At 59.0% G+C, this 15,341-nt stretch overlaps 2 protein-coding genes across 2 annotated transcripts; both read left to right on the top strand.

The window, feature by feature from the left end:
* Nucleotides 1-589: 589 nt before the first annotated feature.
* MPL (MPL proto-oncogene, thrombopoietin receptor) lies at nt 590-6,306 on the top strand (the record flags this gene model as incomplete). Its single annotated transcript, XM_084266104.1, is given in 13 exon segments — nt 590-682; nt 684-843; nt 2,952-3,081; nt 3,413-3,588; nt 3,778-4,043; nt 4,122-4,281; nt 4,436-4,565; nt 4,800-4,972; nt 5,081-5,223; nt 5,367-5,526; nt 5,681-5,768; nt 5,894-5,981; nt 6,076-6,306. Coding segments are annotated over 13 exon segments (1,965 nt in total). The 3' UTR covers nt 6,274-6,306.
* A 794-nt stretch (nt 6,307-7,100) lies between these two features.
* Nucleotides 7,101-12,016, top strand: CDC20 (cell division cycle 20; the record flags this gene model as incomplete). The annotated part of the gene is made up of 10 exons (XM_084266434.1): nt 7,101-7,299; nt 7,860-8,005; nt 8,719-8,815; nt 9,286-9,414; nt 9,758-9,954; nt 10,314-10,408; nt 10,742-10,973; nt 11,083-11,208; nt 11,354-11,471; nt 11,794-12,016. 10 exons carry the CDS (start codon nt 7,101-7,103, stop codon nt 11,970-11,972), a joined length of 1,518 nt encoding a protein of 505 aa, XP_084122560.1. The 3' UTR covers nt 11,973-12,016.
* Between the last annotated feature and the right edge of the window lie 3,325 nt (nt 12,017-15,341).

Genomic DNA, 15,341 nt, shown 5'->3' with positions numbered 1-15,341 from the left:
CCCCCCTCCCCCCAGGGCTGTCCTCAGCTGCTGCAGGACAAGTTGCTGCCAGTCTGCCCTCGCACCGTGGGGACACACGTGTGAGAGATTCCTCGTGCCCTGGCTGGTGTGTGGCACCCCGGTAGGGTGGGACCCCCATCCTGTCACCCACACCGAGTGGCAGTGGTGGGCTGGCACGAGGCTGAGTGTGCCTGTGAGGAGCTGCTCCTACACCATCTGTGTGGCCCTGTGAAGGCCCCATGGCTCAGCCCTCCAGCCAGCATGGTCACAGGGCTGGTGCAGAGCGGACTGGGCACACACCAGTGCCAGGTGGCACAGGGAGGGATGGAGTCGGAGCAGCCGCCTTGTGCCCCATGCTCCCATGTACCTGCAGCCCCCACAGCCTGCCCTGCCCTGCCCTGCCTGCCCCATGTGGGGGCCTCCCTGGTTCCTCAGGGGTTGTTTTTCCTCCTGCTCCAGCCCCCCAGCCTGCTGGTAGCCACAAGGGCAGGACGTGCTGCCTATCTGATAGGAGCAGCCTCTCTTGGCACTGCGGCTGGTGGTGGAGGGGCCGCAGCACGGTGGTTTTGGGCACAGGGAAGTGATGGTGATGGGGCGGGGGGAGCCTCTAGCCAGGCTTCCTGAGCTGCAGAGCCACCACTTCCCAGATAAAGGTATCACTCAGAGGAGCTGCAGCCGCTCCCTGGGGCACTGGGAAGGGCCGAGCACGGCACGCACGGCCCTGGCACACAGGGTGCAGGATGGCAGTCTGCCTGTGCCAGGGCTGGCTGCTCTCGCTGCTCCTTGCTGTCCTGCTCGGCTTCTGCAGCCTGCTGTCAGCCCCTGAGCCGGTGACACCTCAAGGTAGGTCCTTTTCTCCTCTAAAGGATGGGACAGAGATCAGCTGGCACAGAGTACAGGGACTGAGCACCCTGTGGCAGCCAGAACCTGCAGGGTTAGAGAGGGGGGCACCCCAGGAGGGTGTGTGAGGGTGGGTGTTCAAGCTGGGCAATGGAGCCCCCTTCTCACCCGTGGGATATTCTGCAGTACCTGGAGCAAAGGAAAGTCCCTGTTGTCTTCAGGGAAGACCTGGCTGCCCCAGGCACCCCTGTGGGATGGCAGCCTGTGGCTCCCAGCCCCACACAGGTGGCAGAGGGGCTCCGTGCTCATCAAAAGCTCTGGGAGTTGCAATGATGAGGGGCTGAGCAGAACCCAAGCTAACACGGATGGCACAGGTCTACACTGTGGGCAATGCTGTGGCACTGCTGGGCTAATCTCAATGTTCCTGTGCTGGCCTTGCAACAATCTTGGTGCCTCACTGAACATCCTCAGCTCAGCCAGCAACTGGCCCCAGCCTTGCTTACTGTGCCTCACAGAGCTACTTCCCAGCTTGCTCCCATTTCAGGCCTGTCCATGATTTCCTTGAGCCACTCCTTAGCCCTTTTGACACTTTTTATAACACCATAAAAAGCATTAAATGAAAAAACTCCTGTTGATCTGCTTGTGTCTCCAGCCCCACCCCAGGTCTCTGGCCATGGCAGGCTCAGGAGCACGTTTTGAGTCACCCCCACAGGGGCAGTGGGAGGAAGGATGGGTTTGGGCTTGTCCCACCTCTGCCCACAGGCGCTGTGGCTTCGCTGTACCTCAAGCCGCTGACAACATGTGGCTGATGTGGGTTGCAGAGCTGTGCAGCTGCTATTCCTAAGAAACAGCCTGCACCCAGTAAAGATGCTCTGGTAACCCACAGTACCAGTGTGGCCTCCTATCAACACCATAGATCCCCGTGCCAGCCAGCTGCTGGGACCTGGCCACCTGATCCCCTGGTGCTGGGAGCTGGGGGGTCACAGTACCTGCACAAGGCTGGGGTGGGTGCAATGGGAGCATAAAGGGAAAAGCAGGTAGGAGGGAGGCTGTGGTCTGCAGGGAGGGGATGAGAGCTCTGGGAGGGAGGCAACATAGGGCTGGGGAAGGAGGCACAGGCCTGGGGGTCAGGGCAAGGGAAGGGACAGGGAGAGAACAGGGGGTTACCAGGAGGGTGGCCAGGACATTTGGGACCCTTCCCTTAAGCTCCACCTGCATCAGGCTCAGCTGGCAGTGCAGAGGGTGCTGAACAGAAAACTGATGCTCTCTGCACATGAAGCAGGGCTGGGTGCTGGCAGGGGGCTTGTTTTGGGGTCCTTCAGCTGGGGGCGGCCCCAGGGAAGTGAGGCGCATCCCAGGAGGAGGAGGAGGGTTGGAGCTGGTCCCAGGGCAGAAGCAGTAGGGGAGGAGGCGGTGCTGGAGCAATGCTGGGGATCACTCCTATGCTTCACAAATCTGTCCCCTTTTCCCTGACAATGGGCCAGCAAAGCCACCAATGCCTGGGATGGACATCCCACAGGACTTGATGCTCCAGTTCATCCCTGCAATGACAAGGAGGGTGGCTTGTTGAGTGGGGCGGAGAAACAGCCCCCCAGGCAGTGCCCAAGCTGGGGTTTGAGCATCCCCCTCCTCAGGACCGCACGCCCCCATGCCAGCCCCCAGGCCCTTTCCCTCTCCCCAGGACTCTGCTCCTCCTTATCTCACTTCCACGCGCCTTCCGGCATGAGCAGGGCAGGGGTGCTTCCCGCTGATTGCCGGGCCCTGAGCCCCCCTCCAACCGCAGGGCTATTTTGGGATGTTTGTCTGTCCCAAAGGACCCTGTGTGTTGAGGAGGGGTCTGTGGTGGGGTCGACTGACAGGGAGCCCTGCCGCCTGCCAGGACCCCGGTACAAGTCAGCAGCCAGCACGTGTGCAGTGTCCTTCCCTGCCACACCGAGCTGGTGGCGAGCACCTGTGCCACAGCCACGTCCACCTCCATGCCCACACTGCCTCTGGTGCCTGCATGGCCCAGTCTCGGAGGCAAGCTGAGCAGTGGGCATGGGTGAGGGCACACTGGTGAAATGGGGACACGTTTGTGCCCAGGGGCTCCTTCATGCCAATATTCTTCTCAGATGCTGCACTGCTGGCAGGGGTGCCCGAGGACATCCTCTGCTTCTCCCGCTCCTTTGAGGACCTCACCTGCTTCTGGGATGAGGAGAAGGCAGAAAATAGGACACGCCATTTCTACTACTGGTACAACAGGTAGGAGACAGTGGGGACACAGCCCAGAGCCTCCCCTTTGAGAGCAGCGGGGTCAGGGTACCATAGCTCTCTGTGCCATCCTGGTGGATTCCAGCTGCAAGGAGACGTGGTGGAGAGCCCACAGGAGCTACAGAGCAGCCCCCACACACCCTGCAGCAGGGCTGGGATGGCGGCTGTCCCTCAGTCCTATGGGGACGGCACCCTGCAGTAGATGGGGGCACAGGGAAGGACTTGGCACAGTGTTGGTGCAGTGCCCCAGATGCCCTCTCCTCCAGCCTGGCTCCAGGCAGGATGCATGGGGTACTGCAGGACCCTGCTCTCCATTCCTCAGAGACGTGCCCACGGCATGCACAGTCTCCACGTGGCACTGCGGGGCTGGCAGGATGCGGCACGTCTGTGTCTTCCCCGGCCAGGACGTGCGGCTCTTCACCCAGCTCCACCTCAGCGTCCGGGATGCCACCACCAACCAGACCAAGTACAAGCGGGAGCTCAGTGTGGATGCGGTGGGTGAGTCCCCCCCACGTGACACTAGGACAGTCCCCTGGCCTGGGTCCCTTGCCCTTCTGCCTGATACAGGGGTGGGCAGCACCCTGCCCTGCAAGCACAGAGAGGGGACTGCCAGGTGCCCCCCGGCAGGACCAGGGGAGCCCAGACAGGGGCTGCCCCAGGAGAGCAAATGCCCAGGCACTCTTGCAGGTCTCATCGCCCCCCCAGTGAACATCACGGCCCGCTGGGCTGGGGCTGCAGGGCAGCTCTGTGTGTCGTGGCAGCCACCGCTTGTCGACTACCCGAACTTCTTCCTCTACGAGGTGCGGTGCTGCCCCGCCAGCTCCCCAGAGACGCCCTGCAGCACTGTGTTGGACCCTGGTGGGCAGCACCTGGAGGACCCCTCCAGCCAGCCCGGTAGCAGCACCCACACATCCATGGCTGAGGCAGCCGCAGGTTCCTCAGGAGCAGGGCAGGTACAGAGAGAGGCCAGGGTTGGGCAGCAGGATTTGGGGACCGCAGCCGCTCCCCAGCCTGTCCCCTCTCTCTTGCAGGGGTTGGTCCAGTCCACCACCAACTCAGTGGTCCTGCAGGACCTGCAGCCAGGGATGAGGTACCACATCCAGGTGCGGAGCAAGCCTGACGGCACCTCCATGGATGGCATCTGGGGGCCCTGGTCACAAGCAGTGGCTGCAGAGACACCTCACTCCTCGGGTGAGCAGCCAGGGTGCTGGCTGGCATGGCAGGGAGGCACCCACATCTGGAGTTGTGGGGAGAGTGGGTCCTTGGGTAGGTGAGGTGCAGCACCCACGTTTTGGGGGGCTGGGGGTAAGCAGCTCCCTCCCTGCCCTGGCTCTTGCCTGCTCAGGAGACATTGGGCTGTGCTGCAGCACCTCTGACCTGCAGCACGTGCACTGTGAGTGGAGCTGGGACCCCACAGAGCCCAGCAGCTCCCATCAGCTCTTCTACCAGGCACCTCTGAGCAAGGCTGGCACAAGGTAAGGGGTGTGGTGGGGACACAGTGCTTAGGCAGAGGGGCAGCACATCCCAGGGACCAACAACTCAGAGTCCCACATCCCACACTGTGACACCTGGGTCTGTGTCCTGCCCTACCACCATCAGCCTCACACCTCCCCACCACCACTCCCAGCCACACTGCCCCTCTGACTACAAGCACTGCTGGCTTTCCTGGGCAAGGGCAGGGGCTGACTGGCTCCCTGCCCCTTGTGCAGGGAAGATGCATGGCAGCAGTGTGAGGAGGAGAGCGTGGGCATGCAGGGGACCCATGCCTGCACCTTCCAGCCCAGGGCTGGCAGTGCTATCTCCATCCTGGTGAACATCACCCAGCCCCATGTGCCATCAACACTCAGCTACTTCAAGGAGCCCTTCTGGTTGCACCAGGCTGGTGAGTCCCAGCACTGCAGCAGCCCCTTCCCTTGCCCATGCCTGGCTGGTAGGGGACACAGCGTCCATGTCCTGCTCCATGGCAGTGACACGTCCTCATCCCCAACAGTGGTCACAGATGCCCCACAGCTCGTGCAGGCGACCGTGCTGCAGGGCCAGGTGAGCCTGCAGTGGCTGCCACCCCTGGAGGCACTTGCAGATCAGCTGGAATACCAGGTCCGCTATGCTGTGGAGAACAGCCATGACTGGAAGGTAGGGCACGGCCAGGGCTCCCTGAAGCAGCTCAAGGACCTCCGCTGGCAGCACAGGGCCTGTGTGGGGTCAGGCAGGACGAACCCACACCCTCAGCAGCTGCCATCTGCAGCTCCCATCTCCAGCTCAGCTCTGCTCTGCAGGTCCTGCAGGTCCCACAGGCAGCCAGGAAAGAAGTCCTGGACCTACGGACAGGAGTCCGCTACTGTGCCCAGGTGCGGGCCCAGCCCAGTGGGCCACGGTACAAGGGCAGCTGGAGCGCCTGGTCCAAACCTGTCACGGTTGACACCATGGCCGATTCGGGTAAGGGACAGAGCTGCAGCCAGAGGAGCCACATGGCTAAGGGCAGGAGGCAGGGAGTGCTGGAAAGGGGATGGGGAGCGCCAGGCAGAGGGTGACTGGGATGCAGGGGCTCACTAGGGAGGGCTACAGTCCCAGCGCTCCTCCTCCAATGCAGACTGGCTCATCCCAAGCGTCACGGTGGTGCCACTGCTCTTCACCGGAGTGCTCCTGGGGCTGCGGTGCACCTTCCCCTCCCTCTATAGGTAAGGGCTGTGCCTGGGGCAGGTAGGGGGTCCCAGCACCCGGCCGGCCTTGGGCATCGTGCCCGGGGGCGTCAGGGCACCCCAGGACTGGGGTTTACCTCCAACTCCCCCTTCCCCGCACCCAGCAACGTGAAGCAGAAGCTCTGGCCTCCCGTCCCCGACCTGCACCGCGCCCTGGGCAGCTTCCTCCAGGACAGCAGCAAGCACGGCCAGGTGAGGGGGCCGGGGCAGGGCCCACGGGCAGCTCGGCCTCCGCGGGGGCGGCTCGAAGGGCCGTCCCCACCGCGCTCCCTCCGTCTCCCCGCAGGCCAACGCTTTCTACAAGCAGCCGCCGGAGGAGGAGGCCGTCCTGCCCTGCCTGCTGGAGGTGCTGCCGGGCCCGCGGGGGGAGGCGGGCGCGCCGCCCCCGCCTCCGGAGCACGCTGCCGGCCGGATGCCCAGCACCGACATCGCCAACCAGTCCTACCTGCTGATGAGCGGCTGGGAGCCGCGCGGGCCGCCCTGACCCGCGCCCCCCGGCAGACATAAACCAGACGTGCAACCACCCGGCCTCCTCTCTCCTTCGCGGCGCCCGGGCCCCGGCTCCGAGCCCCGGAGCCTGCAGGGAGGCGGAGCGGGGCTGCGTCCCGCCTCCCTGAGCACGCCGGGGGGACGGAGCGATGCTCACACCCCCGGTCCCCGCTTACCCACCCACCTGCTCGCTAGAGGGACGCGCAGCCGCCCGGCGGGGAGAGCCCCGCCCCTCCGCGCCGCCCAGCCAATCGCGGCACGGCGCGACGGTCGCCATGGCAGCGTGCGACAGTTGGGTTTGAAACAGCCAATGGGAGGAGCGGTCGCGCGGGGTTTAAATGCTGCCGCGGCGTGAGCCTGCGCGACTGCCAGCTGTGGAGCGGAGGTGAGGGGCGGCCGGGCCCCGGGGGAAGAGGGAGGCTCGGGGTGGCGGCCGGGAGGCAGCTCTGTGGGGCTGGAGGGCTCGAGGGGCGGCTGGGTCCTGGGTGAGGGGGACGGCAGGCTCGAGGGGCTGCCGGGCCCCGGGCCAGGGGGGAGGCAGCCCCCGGGGGCGGCTGGGCTGAGGGGGAGGCAGGCTCGAGGGGCGGCCGGTGGCTGGTCCCCGGAGGAGAGCGCCCTGCGGCAAAGCGGACCTTGAGGCGGGCGGTGGCGGCGAAGGGTGCCTTGAGACGCGGCCTCGGGTGGTGAAGAGGAGGCGGCGGCTGTCGCTGTGCGGAGGCCGTTGCGCTCCCCGAGGCGCGGCCGGAGGGCGATCCCGGCAGAGCAGGGCTGCAGCCCGGCCGGCGCGGGGCCCCGCTGACCGAGCCGCCCGCCCGCAGCGTTATGGCGCAGTTCGTGTTCGAGGCGGACCTGCACGGGCTGCTGAAGCTGGACACGCCGATCCCCAACGCGCCGCCCGCGCGGTGGCAGCGTAAGGCCAAGGAGAGCGGCGCTCCCGGGCCCAGCCCCGCCGCCGGCATGTCGCCCATGAAGCCGGCCAATCGCTCCCACAGCTCCAGCAAGACGCCGTCCAGGACCCCCGGTGAGCAGCAGCGGCTGGAGGCGCTGGTTGGGTGGGGGTGGGGGGGGTGCGGCCTGGGCTGCTTGCTCGTAGCCCTGGGGCTCCTGGGTTCCGTGGCAGGCTGCCCCGGGAGGGCGGGAGAGGAGGTGGGCTGCCCTGCCCGGCTCCGGGGCGTCGCGCATCACCCTCTCCCCAGCGTGAGGTGGGCAGAGCTGTGTGCCGGGTGAGCTGCTGAGCCTCGGGGGTGCGGTGCTGGGGCAGGCGTGGGCAGGGCTGCCTGCTGGCAGTCACACGTGCTGTAGCAGCGCTTCTGCATCCTCCCTTTGCCTGTGAACTCTGGAGCTGTTACGCCAGCAGTCCTTAACCAGAGCTTCGTGCAATTATGGGGGGGCGGATGGGGGGAGAAGGCGAGAGCAGGGGGGCAGCACCCGACTGGCAAACTGAGTTGGTTGTGCCTGGATGGCACGAGCTCTCTTGTCTGGCACGTGTGATGTGGAAGAGTGCTGGGTTTGCTGTCTCTTGAAAGTTCTACTATAGACCATTTGATAGCTGTAAGATACTATTTATGCCTGTGAATGCAGGTAAATCTGGATCCAAAATCCAGAGCACCCCAACAAAGGCTGGGGGGGATCGCTATATTCCCAACCGCAGCACTATGCAGATGGACATGGCCAACTTCCTCCTCACCAAGGAGAATGACCCTGCTGAGGAGTCCCCTACCAAGAAGGTGAGCATGTTGCTAAGTTATGATTACTGTAATGATTGCTACCAAGTATCTCCCAAGTGGGCACATGGGGCTGATAGCCTCAGCTGTCACTGCTTCTAGCTCTGGGCTTCAGGAGTCCAGGATGAGGTTGTATCTCTAGAGCCTGCAGATGGAACAGGCATACAGCACCTACACAGAAGCCCAAGTGTGGCTGCTCTGTAGCACTGTTTCCCAAGGTATGGGGAAGAGTGTAGAACCTTACACCTCTGCTTACACTCTAGTGGGTGCTACTTCTGGTAGCAAAATTCAACTTTGGGCTAATGAGGCTTTAAAATACAGCAGGCTATGGAGACACAAAGCTGTGAGCCTGTGCACAGTGAAACTGCTGGTGGTGGCTATTCTAGGACAATGTCTGCATGGGGAGCTATTCTGGAATGTGTACTCTGTGCTCTGAAATTTGTTTATGAAACATTTGGTCCCTTGTGGCAGTGGCTTTCCCCACTGGCAGGGAGACACTGAACTTGCTACTCTTCTGTATGGCAGTGTGAGCAGGACAGCATGGCAATGCCTAAGGAAAAACCTCTTAGACCTGCCTGTCTGCAGCTGACTCACAGCGTGGCTGCACACCTGATTCTAGAAAGGGGGCTGAGGTGTATGCTGTGCCAGAGGCAATGTAAGGCTCAGCACAGGGGTTGTTTCAAATGCCTCTCACTGAGAGTGGTTTGTCTCTGTAGGAACAACAGAAAGCCTGGGCAGTGAATCTGAATGGCTTTGATATAGAAGAGGCAAAGATCCTTCGCCTCAGTGGAAAGCCACAGAATGCTCCAGAAGGTATGATGCAGGGTCTGTGTGAGTTGACTTGGCTGGAAAGATCTGGGCAGGGGAACAACAATACAGAGGCTGTGTGTGGGAGAGATCAACTGGCAGCTTCTCAGAGCTCCTGTGCTCACTGGAGTCTCCCTCCTCAGGGCTCCTGAGGCTGAGGGGCCACGTAACAGCTACAGTGAATTTATTTACAGAGGTTGAAATGACTGCTGGTTGCTCACTTGTACTGCAGGTGGGAAACCTCCTGCAAAAGTCCCAAACTCTGCTGTGCATCTTGCAGCTTTAACTGTCACTAAATATAATGGGCTATGGAAAACCAAGTACTTATCAGTTAAACTTAGGAACTGGGCTCACCCTGGTTCAGCAGCTTGTGCTGTGACTTCATTTTCACTGGAAGTGATTTCTAGTTGGGTGAACAGCCCTAAGCTGGGAAGAAACAGTAACTGAGGCTAAGCAATCTGTTCCTCGACACACAGGCTATCAGAATAACCTGAAAGTGCTCTACAGTCAGAAAATGACACCTGGATCCAGCAGGAAGAATGGCAGATACATTCCCTCAATGCCAGACCGGATCCTGGACGCACCAGAGATCCGCAATGACTACTGTAAGTAGGCTGCAATGTCAGTGCTGGGCAGAGGTCCTTCTGCACTGGGGTGCAGGTCCTGGGACAGCATCACTGGGCTGTTTCAGTATCTTGCACACCCAGGCTGGCAGGGACTCCTCCCAGTGTAGCCATGCAGGAACAGTGGTCCAGAGTGCTGTGTATGTAGGTGACAGGGGCTACCTGACCCCACTAGCTTGATGAGGTGATACCCAGCAGCCTTCCCCTTACCTGTGTGTAGGCACTCAGACCTGCTGCAGGTGGGAAGATCTGGCTTCAGCACTGGTAAAGGGCAGGGCTCTCTGGGTAAGTATGGTGTGACCTGCATTGCTCTTCCAAATTGTAGATCTGAATCTCATTGACTGGAGCTCTCAGAACTTCCTGGCAGTAGCTCTGGACAACTCTGTCTATCTGTGGAATCACACCTCTGGGGAGATTATCCAGCTACTGCAGATGGAGCATCCAGATGATTACGTTTCCTCTGTGTCATGGATCAAAGAAGGAAACTACCTTGCTGTTGGCACAAGTAATGCTGAGGTCCAGGTGAGTGCAGGAGTAAAACTAGAGCTGTGCGTCTAGGGATTGCTGGAGCTATGGGGCCTTGGGACAGAGGCTTGGCTAGCACAGTAGGGATGCAGTGCACCCTGACTTGTCTTGATTGGTGTGGGGTGGAAGTGTCCACAACCAGCAACCAGCTGCAGCATGTCAAGGCAGTTTGGGTTTGGGGGTTTCTGACACACCTGGAGTTACCTTCTGCTCTCTATCTGCATGAGATACAAACCAGTCTCTGCTCCCATACTGTCAAGGCTGAATGCCAGAGCCTGTGCAGTGAGGTTCTTAGGGTAAAGTGCCAGCGCTGGGTTTCCTCATCTTCTGGAGAACTCATTGCTCTGCCCCTCTAGCTATGGGACGTGCAGCAGCAGAAACGGCTCCGAAACATGACCAGCCATTCTTCCCGTGTGGGGTCCCTCAGCTGGAACAGCTACATCCTCTCCAGGTAAAGAGGTGGGTGGGGGTGGGTGAAAGGCAGTGTCCAGTTGTTGCGGATTCCTGTACTGCAAGTGGTGTGGGTTAGGGGCGGTAGAAAGGAGTTTCTGTCCTGGCTTGGGATTCTTACTCATCCTGTTCTGTTGGGACTGTGAGGAGAAGACCTCTCTTCTCTTGCCCTTTGTGCTGAAGCTGGGAAGGGCTGCTGTGGCTGCCTTGCCTGTGCTGACAGGCCAGTGATGCTGTTAACACAGGGTCAGGTACAGCAGTCTTGCAGTGGCACAGAAAGGGACTTTGGTGAAAGTGTCAGTCTGACCCTGCAATGCCATCCTTCTCTTTGCAGTGGGGCACGGACTGGCCACATCCACCACCATGATGTCAGAGTGGCTGAGCATCATGTTGCCACACTTGTTGGCCACACACAGGAGGTCTGTGGACTCAAGTGGTCTCTAGATGGCCGCTACCTGGCCAGTGGTGGCAATGACAACCTTGTGAACATCTGGCCATCCACCCAGGGAGACAGTGGAGACTTTACTCCTGTACAGACCTTTACTCAGCACCAGGGTGCTGTCAAGGTGAGCCAGGGCTGCTGCAGGCACACATCTGTGTGCAGGGCAGACCTGCTGCCCTGGCTGGGTGCAGGTTGTCTCTTGCATGTCTCTAAAATGAACCCTTTTCTCTTAGGCTGTGGCATGGTGCCCGTGGCAGTCAAATGTTCTAGCCACTGGAGGTGGAACTAGTGACAGACACATCCGCATCTGGAATGTGTGTTCTGGCGCCCTCCTCAGTGCTGTTGATGCCCATTCCCAGGTGAGACATCAACATCAGCTTGGCAGGGCATCTATGCAGAGCTGCTGGCTCCTGAGGCCCAGAGGCATGGGAATGGAGGGGACCATGCTCATCTCTGTGGTGAGCATCAGCACAGATTCTTACCTGATTCACTGCCTCTTACCAGGTCTGTTCTATCCTGTGGTCAACAAACTACAAGGAGTTCATTTCAGGACATGGCTTTGCACAGAATCAGCTGGTTGTATGGAAGTATCCAACAATGGCCAAGGTCACTGAGCTTCGAGGTAGGCTGGGCCCTTTCCCTGGGGAAGAGTGAGCTGCTAAAGGCAGAGATAATCCTTGGTTTGAGCAGACTGGTGGTCTAGTGTGGAGCATCACTGATGCGAAATGGTATCCAACTGCATGCTGTTAGAGGCAGGCACTCTTGGGGGTGCTCAAGAAACACTTACTTCAAACATGTCTAGGGTGTGAATTCAAGGTGTGGGGACAGCTATGCAGGCTGGTGGGGTGTATGGGAGTAAATATGATCACTGTAGTAGAACCAGAGGGACCAGGGCAGGTGGTGATCATGATCAGCCCAGCCCTGACTGCACACCTCCTCCTCAGGTCACACTGCAAGAGTCTTGAACCTGACTATGAGCCCTGATGGTGTAACAGTGGCCTCAGCAGCCGCTGATGAAACACTGCGGCTCTGGCGCTGTTTTGAAATGGACCCATTAAAGAAGAAGGAGAAAGAGAAGGCGAACAGTGCCAAGAGCAGCATCATTCACCAAGGCATCCGCTGAGTGCACAGGGCTGCTGCAAGCCAAGTCCCTCCCCTCCCCACATTGTACACTATTTTAAATGTTAATAAACTGCTTTAATTTACTTTAGTGGTGAGTGATGGAAGAAAAGGAACCAAGCTCCTTCTCCCTGAGGTTTGGGATCTGGACAAATGGTGGAGCTCTTGGTCTTTAGGGGCTGCTTGATAGCAGCCTAAGCCTTGCCCACCTCTGAAGTTCTGGGAAAAGGAGGATGGTGTGTATGTGTCCCAGCTAAGGCTGGTAAGTCCCCTGCTACTGCTGCAGTAGCTCTGCCCTCAGGGAAGCTGTAGCCTTCCTGGTGCTCACTTGGGGAAGAAGCATCCCTGCTCTGCAGAGCAGTGAACCAACTCTGCCCTAGCCCCTACCCAGCTGCTATCTGCTTTGGTACCAGCTGTGGGGAAGAGAAGGCTCAACTATAAGCCCCCGCTTTCTGTCCCTGTCTTTAGGTGTGTCTTGGCCCTCTGGGCCTTGCTCTGCCTCTGCTACATTTACAGTGAGATGAGTACTGAAATTAGGAGCCAAAAGCTATTGGAGGGGGGGAGTACTTACAAAGGAGGTAGGGTTGAAAACAAAGCTCAACAGCTGTAATCACCCCAAAGGCCAGAAAGGGACTGCTCATGGGAGGAAGCCTAATGCAAAGCAAAAGGTCAATTTACATTGTCACAGCCAGCTTAGCTGTCATACATGGGCAAGATGATGGTTTGTGAGGCTCTTGTATCTCCCTTAATGATACATTTTTCCAGCTGCCTTAATCTCTGTTCCTGCTGTGGCAGCACATGGAGTCAGGCAGCAGGGCTCAGCTGACATTGTGTTTGACTTCCCATCACTTGGAAAAATGCATTTTTCCCAGGCTCAGTTATGATGCTACAAGTGGCAAGGAGCATATTTCAGCCTTTACCCCAGCAACAGCCAGTGCAGCCCCTCTGTACATTGGAGGTGTTGGGGCTGCACACACACTGCCAGGGACACAGCCCAGCTGGTGCACACCTTGGCCTGTACACAGCAGGCTTCCTACAAGCCTGAGAGAGCTGAGGGAGAAACAGTAACAACATTCTTCACCTTTCTGGCAGTCCAGGACCACACTGCACCTAGTGCCTGGCTGCTATAGTGCCTCCTGAGCTTTAGGCCAGCTGGAGCCCTGTGAGGTGGACAGTGTTGGCAACTGGTGAGGTGCAACTGGTGAGGCTGCTGTTGGTGAGCCTGGTGAGGTGCTGGAACAGGCTGCCCAGAGAGGTAGTGGATTCCCCATCCCTGGAGGTGTTCAAGGCCAGGTTGGATGGGGCCCTGGGCAGCCTTGTGTAGATCCAGGCCTGGAGGTTGGTGGCCCTGCCTGTGGCAGGGGGGTTGGAGCTCTGTGATCCTTGGGGTCCCTTCCAACCCAGACCATTCTATGATTCAATGATTCTAACTTGTGCAGCCCCCACCTATTGAAGATGGGTAAAAAAAGCTCACAGCAGATGTACCCAGCTCCTCAGCAGAGCTGTTGCTGCATCCTCTTTTGGCCACCTGGGGAAGAGCAGGAGAAGTCTAAAGAAGGAAAAAGCTGCTTTCCTTCCTCTTCAGAAGCAGCAGCTGGGTCTAATAGGGAAGGGGACAGCAACCTTGCATTCAAGGGAAGGCTCCTCCCTGGAGCTGTGCTGCAGGTGGAAGAGCCCTGTCAACACCCCTGCAGTTAGCATAGACTCACCCTCTGGCCCTACAGCAGATGAAGGCTTGCAGGGGTTCCTGACCTTGGAAGGAAGGCTTTGTACACCTGGAAACTCATGTCATTTCTTCACTCCCCTGTAATAGCAGCTTATCTCTCAGAGAGCCTGTCTTGCATCTCACCTTAGCATAGACCCACCCCCAGCAGCTGTGTGTAGATACCCACCCCCTGGAAGTCCTCTGAGCATTACTAGAAGGTGAGGATAGTGCAGTGTCTTCCTTTGGCCCCAGAGTGGTCCTACTGCCCTAGAGCAAGGAGAGGCAGAGGAAGGAGCAAGGCCCTTTCCAGCAGCCCCAGGAAACACTGCCATATAAGGTGGGAGTGCAGTTTGGAGCAGGAGCCCAGACTGACCCTGACAGCTTATAAATTAGCAAGAGCCAGGGCCAGGCCATGGAAAGAGCCCAGCTACCAGGAACAATTGGAGGAAGGGAAAGCAGAGCACACATCAGGAACAGCCTGTTTAAATGCCAAGCATAAGTAGTGTTACTATTTTGGGTAAAAGCAAAGCCAGTCTTTTCTTTACCAAGGGCCAGCCAGCTGGGAGAGGAAGAGAAGGATGCTAGCTGGGAAAAGCTCTCTCAGCTACACTGTCACCTACAGCTCCTTGAAGTGGTGAGTTCTGGGGACTTCAGTAGGGAACAAAACAAGCTCTCCTGCCTGCCCTTCCCCCAGAGAAGCAGCAACAACTGGAAGAACACTACACAGTGTAGCAACCAGAGCCCAGTTTAAGGATTCATACCAAATTGGCAGTAAGCCCCTAAAATGGGGCAATACCAATGTACAGTTAGGTACCAGTTGAGGCCACCTGAGGAGGTTTTTCTTTTCCCCTACATTTCAGAGCCTGGCCTCAGAGCATACAGCAGCTCAGGCAGCTTTCCCTCACCCCAAGCCCAGCTCAAGGGCCTTGGCAGGTCATCCACTGAAGCCCTCCCATCCAAACAAATCTACAGTGAAGTTGATCTGGAGTCCTGCTAGCCTAATGCAGTCTTTCCAGCCACAAGTAGCTACCCACCCAGGTCCCAGGCTTGAGTCAGCACCTGTGCTGGCCAGCACTAGAAGGAAAACCAGACTCTGGGGTGGTAGACACATTAGAACCCAGCCAGGCAAGATGCACTCTGTAGCAAGAGCAAGGCAGCAGCAACATAAACTGGCCTCTGAGCAACTGGAGTTATGTTCTGCACAGATCCACACTGCAGGGGCATCTGGATGGCAGCAGCTCTGGCTTCAGCTGATGCAGAAAGCAGCTGACTGCTGTTTCCCAACCACCTGGGTTTCCAGGGTCCCCAGTCCCTGCTCTGCCACACCTCAGCTCCTCAGGGTTTCTGAAAAGCTCTTCCTGAGCCGCTGGCCCAGGTCCGAGCCTGCAGCCACACTCCACCCCAGCCATTCTTTTACAGGGTGGAACCACTTTCACAACAGGAGCCTTGACACATTTCCTGCCCTGAGCACTGCTCTACACAGAGGCACTTCCAAACAATCTGCCATCTGCTTCATCAGCACTCTGCTATCACCCTCTCCCCCCCAACACACAAACCTGCTACACCAGCTGCTTCTCCCAGCCCTGCCTCCAACCACACTGTGCAGAGAGCAAGCACCTGGAACAGCTTCTGAGCACAGCAAGCCAGGAAAACAAGAGGGCAGAGCCA

The sequence above is a fragment of the Gallinula chloropus genome (assembly GCF_964237585.1).
Source record: "Gallinula chloropus genome assembly, chromosome: 6".
NCBI lineage: Eukaryota > Metazoa > Chordata > Aves > Gruiformes > Rallidae > Gallinula > Gallinula chloropus.
This window is presented reverse-complemented; position numbering and strand designations above follow the sequence as displayed.